This window comes from Pteropus alecto, unplaced genomic scaffold (genome assembly GCF_000325575.1).
Source record: "Pteropus alecto unplaced genomic scaffold, ASM32557v1 scaffold87, whole genome shotgun sequence".
Classification (NCBI taxonomy): Eukaryota; Metazoa; Chordata; class Mammalia; order Chiroptera; family Pteropodidae; genus Pteropus; species Pteropus alecto.
Window position 1 is genome coordinate 21840031 of NW_006443225.1, and position 15054 is coordinate 21855084.

The following is a 15054-nucleotide window of genomic DNA, read 5'->3' on the forward strand; positions in this document are numbered from 1 at the left end:
TGTCCCTAGTAAATGACTTATTAAACGCAGTATAGAGGATGACTGAACATTGTTTTTTGTGATTATTAAAATACATAAAACTAGATTCTGAATAGCAAAAGCATTCTGGTTGAGTCTCAGGCTAGGCTTCTTCCCTTTAAATAACATTACTTTTCAAGTAGAGATTTAATTCTTTTATTTTCTTTCCCTGCTTTTAAGAATCCCATTACCATCTGTCCTGGTCAAACTCAGGAATATCAACTTGCAGCTTGGTTCTGCTAGTTGAGATAGATCTTCATGAAATTTACCACTGTAGCATCTGAACTTTTCAAATGCTTTAAGAGATCCTTATCTGTTCTGTTAAAGGCTTATGTTTTGGCATTTTCTTTATGGTCGGTTCAGTTCCACAGACATTTTGAACTCCTATGTGTTTGTTACTGAGATAAGGAAATTGCCCCAGCTTTGAGAAGATGGCGTGGTGAGCATGGCTAGAAATGCAGCTGCCAGCTTCTGTCTACTGCTGTGGTTAGGGTGACTAAAGTGAGCACCTATTGTTGTGGGAGCAGAAAGTCAGATGACGAAGTCTCACTTTGAGAATGGGGAATGAACCTCGTTGATTTAAGTGGAACTCCTTTTATACGTGTTCATTGTATGATGTCATCTGAAATGTATGCTCAAACCCATGGTGATGTGTGGTGGTCTCAACACCGACTATCCTTCTTCAGTACAAGCAACGTTTATACAGGTGCTTCTCGACTTATGTCCCAGTAAACTCATCGCGAGTTGACAATGTCATAAGTTGAAAGTGCATTTCATACAGCTAACCTACTGAACATCACAGCTTGGTCTAGCTGACCTTAAACATGCTCAGAACCCTTGCGGTAGCCCACAGCTGGGCAAAGTCATCTCGCTGCCACGCCCAGCATCATGAGAATGCACCACACCACCTACTGCTCTCTTGGGAAAAGGCCAAAATCCAGAATTCAAAGTATGGCTTCTACCGGATGTGTAATTTCTTTTCACATAGTCAGAAAGTTGAAAACTGTAAGTCAAACGGTTGTAAGTGCAAGACTGCCTCTACCACAGTGTCCTTGTCAACTCTGATGACCATAATTCACTTCTCTTTTATAAGCTTGTCATTTATATGCACATTGTGTGTGTGTGTTTGTGTCTGTGTGATACTGAAATTAATTTTTGATGCTTATTTTTTTCCAAAAAGATTTTTAAGAAATTGCTTTTACCCATCTTCACAAATCTATCTGCATAAAACAAACTGGAAAAAAATATAGAGCCATTATTCACAATCAGTAAGAAAATGTTTATTGAAGTTTTTAGCAACCCTTCACTATAATAGATTCTGTATGGTGACAGTTTCTTAAAGAGGTGACTCAAACTTTCCTTAACCAACATATTAACACACACACACACACACACACACACACACTTGTTTCTCGATAAACTCAGGTATATAATTATACTAAAGAGCAAAAGGCCAAGAATAGCCTAGATATTCTGGAAAAGACACTTCCGGAAGAGATACTTAAAATGAAGCTACCTAATTAATACAGTGCTTTTATAGCCACACTGTGGCTCATAGCCGAGCCTTGCAGCCATGGAAAAAAGGACGGGCTGCCTTAGCATGGCTGCATTTCAGGACCTTACCTTTTAGCAGAAACAGAACATCTAATACTATTTTAAACAATGTGAAGCCATAGGTAAAACCTATATGTTTTAGGGTTATATACGTGTACTAAGATAAAATTTAAAAATGATATATTCTTATAATTAATATAATGGCTACCTCTATCTAAATAGGAAAATTTTGTTTCTCTAGCCAGATAGTGGGCAGAGGTTCATTTTGTTGTTATTTTTATATGCTTACTATACATTGAAAAGTTTAAAAAACAGGCTATACAATTATAAAATTTGAGAGTATTGTTAAGAAGCTTACAGTTCTTTAATGGTGAATATGGAAAAGCCCCAAATGCAATTCAAAGTGCTTATTTTAACTATAAGTCAAAATGTAAATATTAAATGATATTCACATTGAGATTAGGCTGACACAGTTATTTCACTTTATATCTAAGCTCATTTAAATGAATCTTATTTATAAGAGCACATTAAACTCAGAATAAATGGATATATAAGCCATTGAATTCAGTATTATGTGGAGGAAATGTTCTATTCTGAATATAAAACCAGGAAGCTATGTTTCTGGTTTACTAGATAAAGGAAAGGCTGCTATAAAAAAAACCATAAAAATATATCATCTTCCATATAAAATTCATATCACATCAGAGCAATGTATTTAACAATGGGTAATTCATTAATGCTCTAGATTTCATAACGAATAGCTAATTAACATGTGATGAGTACTTATGGATGACTATGTATAAAGTATGCATTTCAACATATGCTCCATGTTTAATAAACTTTACGTGCTAATTTTTTAAATTTATGATTATTTAAAGTAGATACTAACATTTTTAACTTGATATTTAATTTGGTATTATAAAAATATTTTAGTTCTTAGTGCTGACTCAAATTACTGTGACTATGCCACTTATACTTTTATTTATTTCTCTGTCTATCTATCTATCTGTCTACCTGTCTACCTATCTACCTATCTATCTAGTGTACCATCCAGGATGGAATAACAAGTTACTAAGTGGCAGGCTGGAACGATTATTTCTAGTGGTTGAATGGTGCGCTCCTACATATCGGATAGATTAATTTCCCCCTTGTTATAAGAAAATAAACATCTCAAATAATAATTATATGAAAAAAGATTTTTCTCATTTATAACTAACGAGTACCAGTAATGTTTAGAAAATTACGAAATTTATTTTTCCTAATGTTATATTTTAATTGGTTGGTTGAATGTTTTGAACTGCACTCTGTTTGAGTGAAACATTCAGATTTTCCAAAACAGATTCAGCGAAGTGTAGAATCATGCTGGGGGACTGTGGAATTCAGTTTAGTCAGTTAGGACCTTCTGAAGACATAGAAAAAATGTCCCATCTCCTGAGCATGAATTGTTTCTCTGAAACATAAAAATTAATACTTAGGACCAACCCAAGAGTCTGTTCGTGGTTGTCAGCGGGGCTGTGCTCCTGTGCTACAAGGCTGCAGGCGGGCTGTTGAGGAGACTGCATTGTGAGGGGTGTGACGCCTGCCAGGAACACATTGCCCAGTGGTTCCCACAGCGCTTTTTCTCTTCTCTGACCCACCCCTTTCTTGCACTCCTAGGTGTATCTTTTATATGAAGTAGAGAACTCGTAGCTCTTAAAAAACTTTCAAAAAATTTAATTGACAGAAATAAACAGAACACACACACATATGACATATATAACCTGCAAAGTAGCAATCATTGCTAAGTATGCATATTACTCTCATGCATGAATAGCTCTGGCATTCAAACTTTCTCTGTTATTAATAATATTCATTGACTTGCTTATCAACTACAACGAATAAATATATAAAGAAAGAGAGAAAAACAGGATATATATATACATATATACATATATATATGTGTATATATATATATCTTTCAATGTGACTAACTCTTACTTCCTGTATAGAAGCTGCCATCTGATCTCTCTCTGTTGCTTTTTTGAGAAGAGAAAGTCAAAACCAGGGTCAAGCTCTTCAGAATGTTGTTCCTATTGCAGATGCTAATTAATGTAGAAGTTACTGGATTACCTTGCCAGAATCTCCACACTACTTCTATCTTCTGTGGGAAAAGGTCTGGATATCATTGTCTGATTATTCTGAGCAATTTTGTCACTCACTTCATATAGGAATGACAAGGCAAGCAAACCCAGTCCAGAGACAATAGAATTGGAGGTAGATCTTGTTTCACAGAAACTCAGTCACTTGAGTCTGTGGGATCTCTGTCTGCTTTAGACCATGAGGAGTGGGTTGCGTCACACCAGTCTCCTTGCTGAGAACCACCATAAAAGCTGGCCAAAACCAACCAACCAGAGAACCAGGGTATTTGAGAGCAGCTAAGTGGACGTGGACTTGAAAGGCCACAATTCAAGAAAGAAGAGAAACACGTGGCTCTGGGTCAGAACTCTGTGACCGCTTTTGAAGCATCCGCCAACTAGAAGCATCATTGGGATGAGCAACTAAGCGGAGCCGTAGGTCAGAGCGTCCTGGCGTCTTAGAGCACCGGGGTGACAAAACTTAGAGTTCAGCCCACCTAGGCAGTCAGAACCAGAGGTACCGAGGTGCTGAAAGAAGGAACGAGAGTAAAGGGAGCTCGATACGCCTCTTTCTTAAGCATTTTCTTATTCCTGCACATCATGGAATGAGAGGCTCAAAACCTGTAAGAGGGAGGTCGGTCAGTCTGTTTGTCTGTCTGTCTACCTACTTACCTACCTACCTACTTACCTACCTGCCTACCTACCTACCTATCTCTCTGGAGAGAGAGACAGAGGCGGGGAGAGAGAGGTTGAGAGGTATTCACTATGAGGAATTGGACATGCTGTGTTTGCCATGTACATTTCTCTACTAGCAAGGTCGAGAGTGTTTCTTCTGTGTGTGGTTTATTTAGTTGTTCTCTTCTGGAAATTATTTTTAAAAATAATTTGTCATTTTCTGTAAATCTTTGCTTTTGTCGTTCTTATTCTTTAAGTCAAATTATAGGTGTTTATTAGACATTTAAGCTACATAGCAACATTTCATCACTTTATTTTTGTGTTATTAAGTTTATTTTATTTTTCCATCCACTAAGTTTTCATTTCTACATAATTTGCAAGTTGAACTAAGAAAAGCTGAATAAGAAGATAATGTATGGAAGTGTGTTATTTTCTTTCTTTTTTTTTTTTTTAACAAATGTTTATTAATGGCCACTGCATGCCAAGCACTATTCTAGGTACTTAAAATGAGTCAGTGAATAAAACAGATCTGTTCTCATAAGTTATTTTCTTAATGCAGTGAAAAGGAAATTTCCCCTTGCTTTGGGGAAGAGACGTTGGTAGAAAGAGTATGACATCCGTGGTGGACTGTGCAGACCCCCTTCTTCCACAGGCCGGGAGCGCGACCCGCACTTCCCACCGCGGACGCTCGCGGACGCTCGCAGACGCCCAGTCACACCGGCACCGCAGTTTCACATTGGTGAGTGGTAGTGACCTGTAATTTGCCTCTCGTTCCTCCGCAGCTTAGACCATGGAGCACCTTTGGAACCCTGGAAGTCTCAGCTCAGTTTCAGCTGGACCCGAGGGAGTTCTCAGTGGTGACGGAAGAAGACTGTGAAATCCTCAAGATCCCCGCAAAGAATTACGCGAAGATCAAATTGGTATGACCCGATCTAATCTATATATTACTACAACACCGTTGTAAAATCAAGCTACGTTTTGCTTGTCTGGACAGAATATGTCCATATCTCTCTTATTTTTAATTTGACTTGACCTGGAGAGCATAAAAATGTGGTTTATTTGATGACCACCATTTAAACCTCCAATGGTGATGGTAGACGTGGAAAGAAAGGTCTCTATACATATATTCTGTGTATATTTTTGGTCGCTTTTGATTTCTCATGAATTTAAACTCCCTCCCTCCTTCCCGCATGTTCGGGGCCGGCAGCACGCCGTGTGCTGGGGTGCTGGGGTGCAGGAACGTCAGTCGGGCGGCCTCCGCGCCGCTGCAGTCCGCCTGGGGGAAGAAGCCGGCGCGGTCGGCGCGCCATTTCCTCGCATAACCCCGAGCTGCGTGGCTTGGTGATCGGACCCCGAATTCCTCTACGTTAAGATAACTTTTTCACTTCAAGTTTAGCAATTTATTCTCTTTTAGTCATATCCAAAATTCGTCCTTTCTCCAAGTTCTCCTCCCCCGGATGGCAGAGCAGGTTGTGTAAATGACAGGACAGGAGGTTGCTGTCGTCCTGCTGTGCAGCCGCTACAACGGGGCTCATGTTGGAGGGGGGGCGTGGACACGCCCGTCCTCTCCACTCTGTTCTCTGACGGTCTCGGTGTCGGTGCTGCAGATGGCTTGCTCAAAATTCACCTTCGTTCCGTATCCTTGGTTTCACAGTGGCTGGCTTTAAAAAAAAAATTTTTCTATATTGTTTTCATTTTCATATATATCAGTATTACTTATTTAATGTTATCAGTTACAACATTTGTATTTAGTCTTGATTATGACAGGGTTTTTTAAAAATGCTAAAACATTTAAAGAATCTAATAATAGTATGGAAGGTAGGAAAGTATAATTTTAGTAGCAGATTTGAAGATAAAAATTTTCATTGTGGTTATGTGATCATAGAATGCTGCTCCTATAAAAGTCAAATGTATTTTATGCTAATTTATATCATGTAACCTTTATTTTTCTTTTGCTACCATTTATCAGCTATACTTTTTTACTTCTTTTAAAATTACCTAATATTGAAAATTTGATATTGATTTTTTTTTTCAGGAAAAAACAAAATTTGAAAATAAGCAAATAGTGAAGTTGATTCGAAAGTGTCCATACTACGAGGAGTGGCCCACTTTGTCCATACACGAGCTGGTTCTGCTGATCAGATGGAGAAAGTTTCCTCCGGGTCATGGTGAGTTTGATGCAATCGTGGATCATTCTCTCACATGACGTTACGCTGTTGGAGTTTGGAACTTTTCATAGTTTTCATGTTTTATACTATTTCTTCATATGAGTGTCTGATTTATTTAATGTTATCTTTCAGTTGGACATTTAGATTATTGCCTTTTTTTTTTTTTTTTTGGTATCAAAAACCGTTCTGTATCGGCTTGGAGAGTGACCTCACTGGCCTCACTTCCGCATCCGTCTGCATCTTCCCAGAGCCCTGCCCTTCTCACCCCACCCTGACAGTCAGTGCCAGGACCGAACTGAAAGGGACGTGCAATGAGGTCAGAGTCCCCTTCTCGTTCCTGGTTGAACACGCACCCGCCAAGCAGCAGGCTGGCTGCTCTGCACCTGTGCTGCACTCTGTCCATGGGAAATGCTCTGCGGAGCGGAGACAGGGCAAGGCCGGGCCAGCAGGAGCGTGGCTGCCTGCACGCCCAGTGTCCAGCGTGGCCGGGTGTGTGGATGTCCCGGGTGACGTGTGCATGAAGAGTGGAGGTGGCATTGGGGCCTTCTGTACCCTTTTTCCATCTGTGAGAACCTACTAAATAAGAGATACCAGCTGCTGTGGCTGACTGTGTCCCACAGAATCCTCACGTGGAAGCCCTGACCCCCCAGTGTCGTGCTGTTTTGAGCTGGGGCCTCAGGGCGGAGCTCCAGCCAGGAAAGCGGGGCCTCCCTGAGTGGTTGGTTCCCTTGAAGGAAGGGACAGGGATAGGTGATCCCTCTAGGCCACGTGAAGACACAGCAGTTGGCGGCTCTGCAAGCCAGGAAGTGGCCTTGCCGGACACTGAGTCAGCAAGCAGGCTCCTTGATCTTGGACTCCCAGCCTCCTGAACAGTCGTCTGTTGTCTAAGCCCTCGGCCCGTGGTGTTTGACACCACAGCCCCAGCTGCCTAAGGCGCCGACACAGGAGGGACCATGGTGGGCGGTCAGCGCCTGGGCCCCTTCAGTAAGGGGTCACTGCTGCTCCTTAGACAGCCGCTGACTGGAGAGAGGCTGGCAGCCCGGCTGGCTCTCCTCCAGCTGCACACTGGGCGTCTGGCCCCGAGTTATAACGTCAGAGGAGGTATTCCAAGGAAACGCTTCCCCCTCAGGCCCCCGAGCCATAATTGTAGTGAGGGATTTGGTTCCCCCAGGGGGAATTAGTTGGAAGTTAATGTTCTAAAAAGAATGAGTCTCAGCTGCAAATTCTGTGACGTGACTGTTCTAATGATAAACACGTGGTGGAGGAGTTTGGGGATCTCACTAAGATGTCCTTTCAGGGGGTCACTGTATAAGAGAAAATGAGGTCCAGCATGGCGCCGCACAGAGGTTCTCTCATTGCAAAAAAGTAAATGTCATTAGGGGTAAGTTTATGCTTCAAAAACTGAGATACCTAATAAACCTGTTAAATTTGATGAGCCTTTAAACCCTTTCCTGAATTTGTTTCAAATTTCTTTACAGTGCTGGTGTTTATGTTTTATTTATCATTTTTTGAAGTATAGTGTCTAGCCCATATTTAGCCAGACGTATATTTTTTCTCTTGCTTATAAAAGTTGAATATTAGTCATGTTGCATTTTTATTCATGAAACATTATTCCTAATGAGGTATAAATGCCATTTTTTTGGCCAGTAGTACTTATGGAAGGCAAGTAGTAAACTGACTTGTAAAAAATTGGGAATTGAGCATTCTTAAATTCAGCATGTTTACTGTACTGAAACAATTTTTTTTTTAAAATATGGATGTTTTGCAGTTATGGCTATCCCACTTCGTATCAGAAATTTCAAACCTTGGTCCATGCCTCATTTTTAGGGCTCTTTTGTATAAAAATAATATCTCAGCCTTGCCAGTATATCAAGACATTAATATTTTTCAGGTGATTCAAAAGGAGGAGAGAAACCATAATCAAAGATATCTTTAATTACAGGAGTCAAAAGAATACAAAACTTGGAAAAGGGGAATAATTACATGCTTTTAATATATTTGATTACTAATGATGAATAATCTGTGTCTCCGTCTAAAATATTTAAATTTAGCATCGAAGACTTAAGAAAGTACTGACTTGATGCACAATTTCTTAGACTAATGCTGGGTTCGAGTTCTTGTTTAGTAAATGTCAAAAAAATAGTGGAAACTATATTTCATTGGACAATCTGTGATTATATTGAATAAGTCAAAAGTAGCATTATTTTACGAAATACATAAGTATGTGGTATTACATTTATACAGTTTTAAAAATCACTTATCCTCCTTAAGGAGGAAATGACAGATCACTGGATGATCTTCAAAGGCCCTTTCAGCTCTGAAATACTGCGCGTCTTATAAATAAACATACGTAGGTGAAGAATAAGTCCTGTCATCCTAATCTAATTTTCTTTCATGGTAGTGACAAACTTGATATATCAAAGAGAAGCATTAAGTATAATACATCTTGACTTTACTCAAGATTTATTTTGAATTTTTATCGGAAAATGTAGAGAATGTAGCTCAAATTACACTGTCATTATCTCGGTTTAAAATTAGCAGTAGTCTGATTTCCAAAGCATAATTAAATGTGTTTTCATCTTATTTTAGAAATGTGTATTGGATGAAGTTTCAGAGAGATCAGTTAATTATTCAAAAAGTTGATAGAACTTAGGATTAATCTTGGTCAATCCATGAAATAAGTGAAGCTTTTTTCTGGCTTTATTTCCTTACTTTTGTGTCGTATGTCCGGGGAGCCTGGCTGTGATGAATGTGCCAATGTTGCTTGTAATTTAGGCCTGTCTGGTCTGTATCACACCAACCAAAGTCTTCCCAGGTATTGTTTTGCCAACGTGTGACTGGCTAGAAAATGGCAGCCAGCTGATCTCAGTAATCAACCTGTTTCCATGCGTATTATGTGCATAAGAATAATGGTAAACGAACTTGGCCTCAATGAACTGTTTATGTACATTTTATTGTTATCCTGCTTATGCTCCATCTTTTCCAGGTGGGATTTGATATAGCACATTTCGCTTCTTTGACCCACTTGTCTATTGTTTGTCAAGTTATCGATACCGCACTGTCTTGGTTGCGGTTGCTTCTTGGTAAGCCTTGAGCGAAGATGGCGCCCCTGCTCCAGCTTTGTTCTTCGCCCTCACCGCTGTGGCGGGTCTTCTGGACCTTTTGCTTCTCCCTATTAACTGTGGAATCGGTTTGTCAATACCCACGAGAAACAGTTGGGAATTTGGGAACAGTTTGAATCTATAGATCAGGTTGGGAAGAAATGACATTTTGAAAATATTATCTTCCTAACCTCAGCATGGAGTATCTCTCCATTTATTTGGTTTTTGATTTCTTTCATCGGAGTTTTATAATTTTCCTCATATAGATCTTATACACATCGGTTAGATTTATATCTAAGTATTTCATTTTTGGAGTGGTAATGTAAATAGTGTTGCATTTTTAATTTCAAATTCCACTTGTTCATTGCTGGTTTGTAGAACCAGTGTTTGGTTTTGTTGATTTTCTCTATCGATTTTCTGCTTTCGATTTCATTGATTTCTGTTCTAACTTGTATTATTTCTTCTGCTTGCTTTGGATTTAATTTGCTGTTTTTTCTCTCTTCCTAAACCGAAAGCTTTGATTATTGACCTTAGATATTTCTTTTGTTCTAGTATTTGCATTCAGTGCCATAAACATCCCTCAGAGCACTGCTTTCACTGCATCCTGCAAATTTTGATAAATTGTTTTCATTTACGTTAATTCAAAATATTATTAGTTATTTAATTTAAAAATTATTTAATTTTTAAAATTTAATTTTTAATTTAAATTTCAAATTCTTTTAACATAATTAAATACAATTAAATTTAAATTATTAAATCTCTTGAGATTTTCTTTTTGACCCACATATTATTTAGAAGTGTGTTGCTTAAGCCTTACACCTTTTGAGATTTTCCGTTTATCTTTCTGTTATCGGTTTGTAGTTAATTCCACTGGGGTCTAAGAGAAGACATTTTATTACCACTGTCCTTTTAAATTTGTTGTGTTTATGGCCCAGAATGTGGTCTGTCATGGTGACTATTCCATGTGAGCTTGAGAAGAAGGTACCTTCTGCTCTCGTTGGATTAATTATTATAGTGTTCATTATATCCGATTGACTGATGGTGTTAAGTTCAGCCAAGTCCTTACTAATTTCCTGCCTGTTGGACCTGTCCCTTTTTGAAAGAGAGGGGTTGATGTCTTCAAATACAATAGTGGATTCATCTTTTTCTCCTGGCATTGCTGTCAGTTTTTGCCTTACATATTTTGATGTCCTGTTAGCAGATATGTATTAAAATCATTGTTTTCCTGGAGAATTAACCCCTTTTCCACTATGCAGTGCCCTCTGTTACTCATAACTCTCCTTACTTTGAAGTCTGCACTGTCTGACATTAATACAGCTACTCCCATTTTCTTTCAATTAGTGTTACATGTTTTTCTTCACACATTTACTTCTAATTTATATACGTCTTTATATTTAAAGTGGTTTCTTGTAGATAGCATATAGTAGGGTCTTGTTTTTTGATCCAAATGACAGTCTCTGTCTTTTAGTTGGTGCTTTCAGACCGTGGACATTCAATGTGATGATCGGTGTAGTTGGAGAATATCTCCCATATCTGTTATTGCTTTCTATTTGTTGCCCTTGTTCTTTGTTCCTATTTTTGGCTTCTACTTGCTTTTCACCTTTTGTGGTTTTAATTGAGTAATTAATGTGATTTCATTTTCTCTCCTTCCTTAGCATGTCAGTTATACTTTTTAAAAAACTCTTTTTAGCGGTTGCCCTAGAGTTTGCAATATATATTTTTAACTAATCCCAGCCCATTTACAAATCACACTGTACCACACTTCATGGATGGTGAGAGCACCTTGTAGTAACAGAATTATCCGTCTTCCTCTACCTCATCCCTTGCATTATTGCTGTCATTCGCTTCGCTTACACATAAGCATCGCTAAGCAGACATGCATTCATGAGCACGCACAGTCAAATACCGTGCCACAGATACACATATGTAATTTTAAATTTCCTAGTAGCAACATTTAAAAAAGTAGAAATGAACAGATGAAATTAAGTTTAATATATTTTAACTCTATTTTCAATAGGCAATCGATATAAAATTATTCATTAGATGTTTTACGTCATTTTATTCATATTAATTTTCATGTTAAGTCTTCAAATTTCATGTATGTTTTGTACTTAAACACCCTTCTGGTTGGCCATACTATGCTTCAGAAGCTCAGGAGGTCCATGTGGCTGGCAGCTTCGTATTAGCACAGACTTAGATCGTGCAATACCCTTTCTGACATTGTAGAACATAAAAAAGGCAAAAATATTGTTGTAGCAGATTTATAGAACTGGACTTTTAAACTGCTGACAGTAAGGATGAACTCTGTGGCTGCTTTTTTAAAGATCTTATAAATCATTTTAATGACTACTTTCTAACAAGTGACTACAGCTAAGAAAGTAAACCATGTCATTGTAGGTTTGTTTTTCTTACTCTGACTTTTGTCTTAAATTTCTCTGAAATTACACGTTTAAAGGTGTGTGTGTGTGTGTGTGTGTGTGTGTGTGTGTGTGTGTGTGTGTAGGGGGATGATAATATTATCTCAAGAAAATGAAAACCTATTTGCATGTAATACTTTGCATGTATTTTAATTTTTTAAACAGACTCTATTAGAATAACAGATATATTGGGATACCACAAATCTTTTTCTTCATAGTTGTTAATGGACCTCAAAAAGGAACATTTATACTTTAAAATTATAAATGTAGAATTTATACAAACTAAACTGTATTCTGTACAGGGAACTTAGTATTTGAAGGTCTCCTATAACAATTTACTTGAGAAAAGAATCTTCAAATACTTTATAAATCTGATTTTAATATTGAGATTGTAACCACATCACTATAGTTTTTAATAACAAAAGTGATTTGATATTTCATAAGGCTAGGCCCTGAATGCAAATATATTCTTTCTGTCACATATTTGGAACCTGTAATGTCCCCCACTCCCCATCTAGAAAACAGTATTAGCTACTTAGGGACGATGCACAAAACTGTTACATCACATTACCCCAAAGTACGATGGAAGACTTGAAAAATACCCTTCTCTGCTTTTGAGAATGAAGCGGGACCCCCCACTGCCACCATCACGGCCACCACTCTGACCCGCCAAGCAATGTAAGTGGTTCCTTTGGAATTTTCTGGAATCTGTAGAATGACTCTTGCTCAAGATTATTATAAGAAGAGTTTTGTAGGCTTTCACAGTTTCAACAAAGCAAAAAACCTATATATCCACATCTGTTTGTATATCTGTCTCTAAAATCTATATCCATTGTCTCCTGGACTGAGCCGTACCTGGAAGATTTTCCCTATTTTTTAAAAGCAAGTTACTCTCTCGTACTGTCTCCTCGAGGCAGCATACCAGAGCTTTGAGATCCTAATCTGCTTTAATAAATCGGTACCTTTTCCTATTGCAGCCCTTTCTTTGTAACCATTGCTCACTCCTAGGTGTGAGTTACATGGCAGTCTTTGGGTTCCTCTTAGGGTGATGGCCACACGACTGCTTTCACCTCTTTACATATTTACAGTGTCAGCAGCATTGCTCCTCATTTTGACTCCCAAACACATTTATTCAAAGTTTCCTAAACTACTGTTTAATGGAGCAGGTCTTCAGCTCCTGAGAAATAACAGTGTTGGTTATAAAATATTTGCATTGCTTATAAAAAGAAAGAAAAGCAGGACCCTGCTGGAAGCAGTCTACCTCTGACTATAGCATTCTTACCCTATTTTAATTTTTTGTATTTCTACATGCAAACGACAGGCACATGAGTAATTAATTATTCATAAGTCTATATGATAATTCTCAAACTTTGATAAAAATAGAGTTATTTGCATGTTTTTCTTAACTTTTGCATTTTAGAAGACTTAGAAATTTGACATAATAATACTCTCATAACAGTCCTTTGTTGAAACAAGACAAATCTTGGATCAGCAGAGGGCAGCCACATCCCAGACCTGTATTTCTTTTCTGGTCTCTTTAGAGTCCTAAATCTTATAGGAGCTTTTACAAGATACTTACAGCTATGAGATTAATATCTGCTCTGAGAAAAATGTGGGCATTTATAAATTTAGGCTTGAATGCCATAGTATTTTTGCTTAAACTTCTGAAATAGCATACTTTTAATTTTTGAATTATTTTTATTATTTAATTTTGACTGCTTGCCAGTGTAGTGCCATTATCTGATGTTTGCTTTAATATGAACTCAACCCTTCCCCCAGAAAGCGTGCCTGGGCTTTGTGATAAAACACCATGTATCTAAATCCTATTTCAGCAGTACAAAGCTACACCGAACTTGAGAAGGTTTGCTTCGTTTTGCACGTACTTTATTATCATGAATTCACTTACATTCCTTAGACAAATGTTATTTTAGAAAATATTACTGGAACTTATCTGGAGGTAATATTTTATATGCCATAGAGTGTAAAATATAACTCAAATTTGAGTTCCTATTCAAGAATAAGTGACTTGGATCTGAATAATGTGACAATAATTATTGAGGCATTTTGCACAGAAGACTTTCATGTGCTTAAGCAGTTGTTGTCAAGAAGTGCATTGGCCCCTTATTTATTCATGCCATTGGTCAAATATGTGAGACAGAGTTTTAAAGAGAAGAAACATGCGTTACTCGAACAAATCTCAGTCATAAAGGAACTATCAATAGGGTGCAGCAAATGACCTCAACCACTCAGTGGCCTGTGTAACCTGGGGTGTCTTTGAGAAAAAAGTGATATTTCTCTTTATCACAGGAAAATCTGATATCTATACTTTGTTCTTATGTTCTCTTCGTTAGATTAAAGAAGTTATATGCAGCTTTTTAAAATTACATGTTGTTAAAAAATTGAAATATGTAAAAAAAAAAGGGGAATAAAAGTCAAGAGCCTCTGGTCTCTCCGAGGTGTTCTCGCATTGTCCTAATAAGTCTTGCCTAGAGTAATGATAAAACCAGCAGGTAACAAGTGCAGTTCTCTTCTCCACTGACAGCGCCTGTACAATCTTTGCCTTACATACCTGGAGCTCAGAAGGGTCTACTCATAAATCAAATAGTCCGCAGTAGTTTCATATGAGGAATAATAAATGGATGAGCATAAAATAATCTCAAATCATTGGAAAAGCCCTACTAGACAAAAAAAAAAGATTTTAGAACAAAACTATTTTTCTGTGGAGACACAGAAAAATACTTCTGAGATTATTTTCAGTTGTTTCTGTAAACACATCTTATGTGATTAAAGCTCTGGAGTGTAGACAGAAAAATTATTTTGTCGACAGTCAAAATTATGTGCCATCTCTTTTAGGTGAATGATTTATTAATATCTCAAACAACTGAAGGAATGTTTGTTTATAAGAAATTGTGTGTGTGTATGTGTGTGTGTGTGTGTGCGTATAACCCAGGATATGTTTCAATGGAGAAGTAATGAAAAAATATTAATAACTCAGAAGTTAAATGTT

The 15054-nt window shown here is 37.7% G+C and overlaps 1 protein-coding gene across 1 annotated transcript in view; it reads left to right on the forward strand.

The window, feature by feature from the left end:
* Window positions 1–15054, forward strand: part of CNBD1 (cyclic nucleotide binding domain containing 1) — a 133071-nt gene that overhangs the window by 102943 nt on the left and 15074 nt on the right. Inside the window, exons 7-8 of the mRNA XM_006924109.1 lie at window positions 5144–5281; window positions 6397–6529. Of these exons, the coding sequence (XP_006924171.1) occupies window positions 5144–5281; window positions 6397–6529 (271 nt within the window). The remainder of the gene's footprint in view (window positions 1–5143; window positions 5282–6396; window positions 6530–15054) is intronic.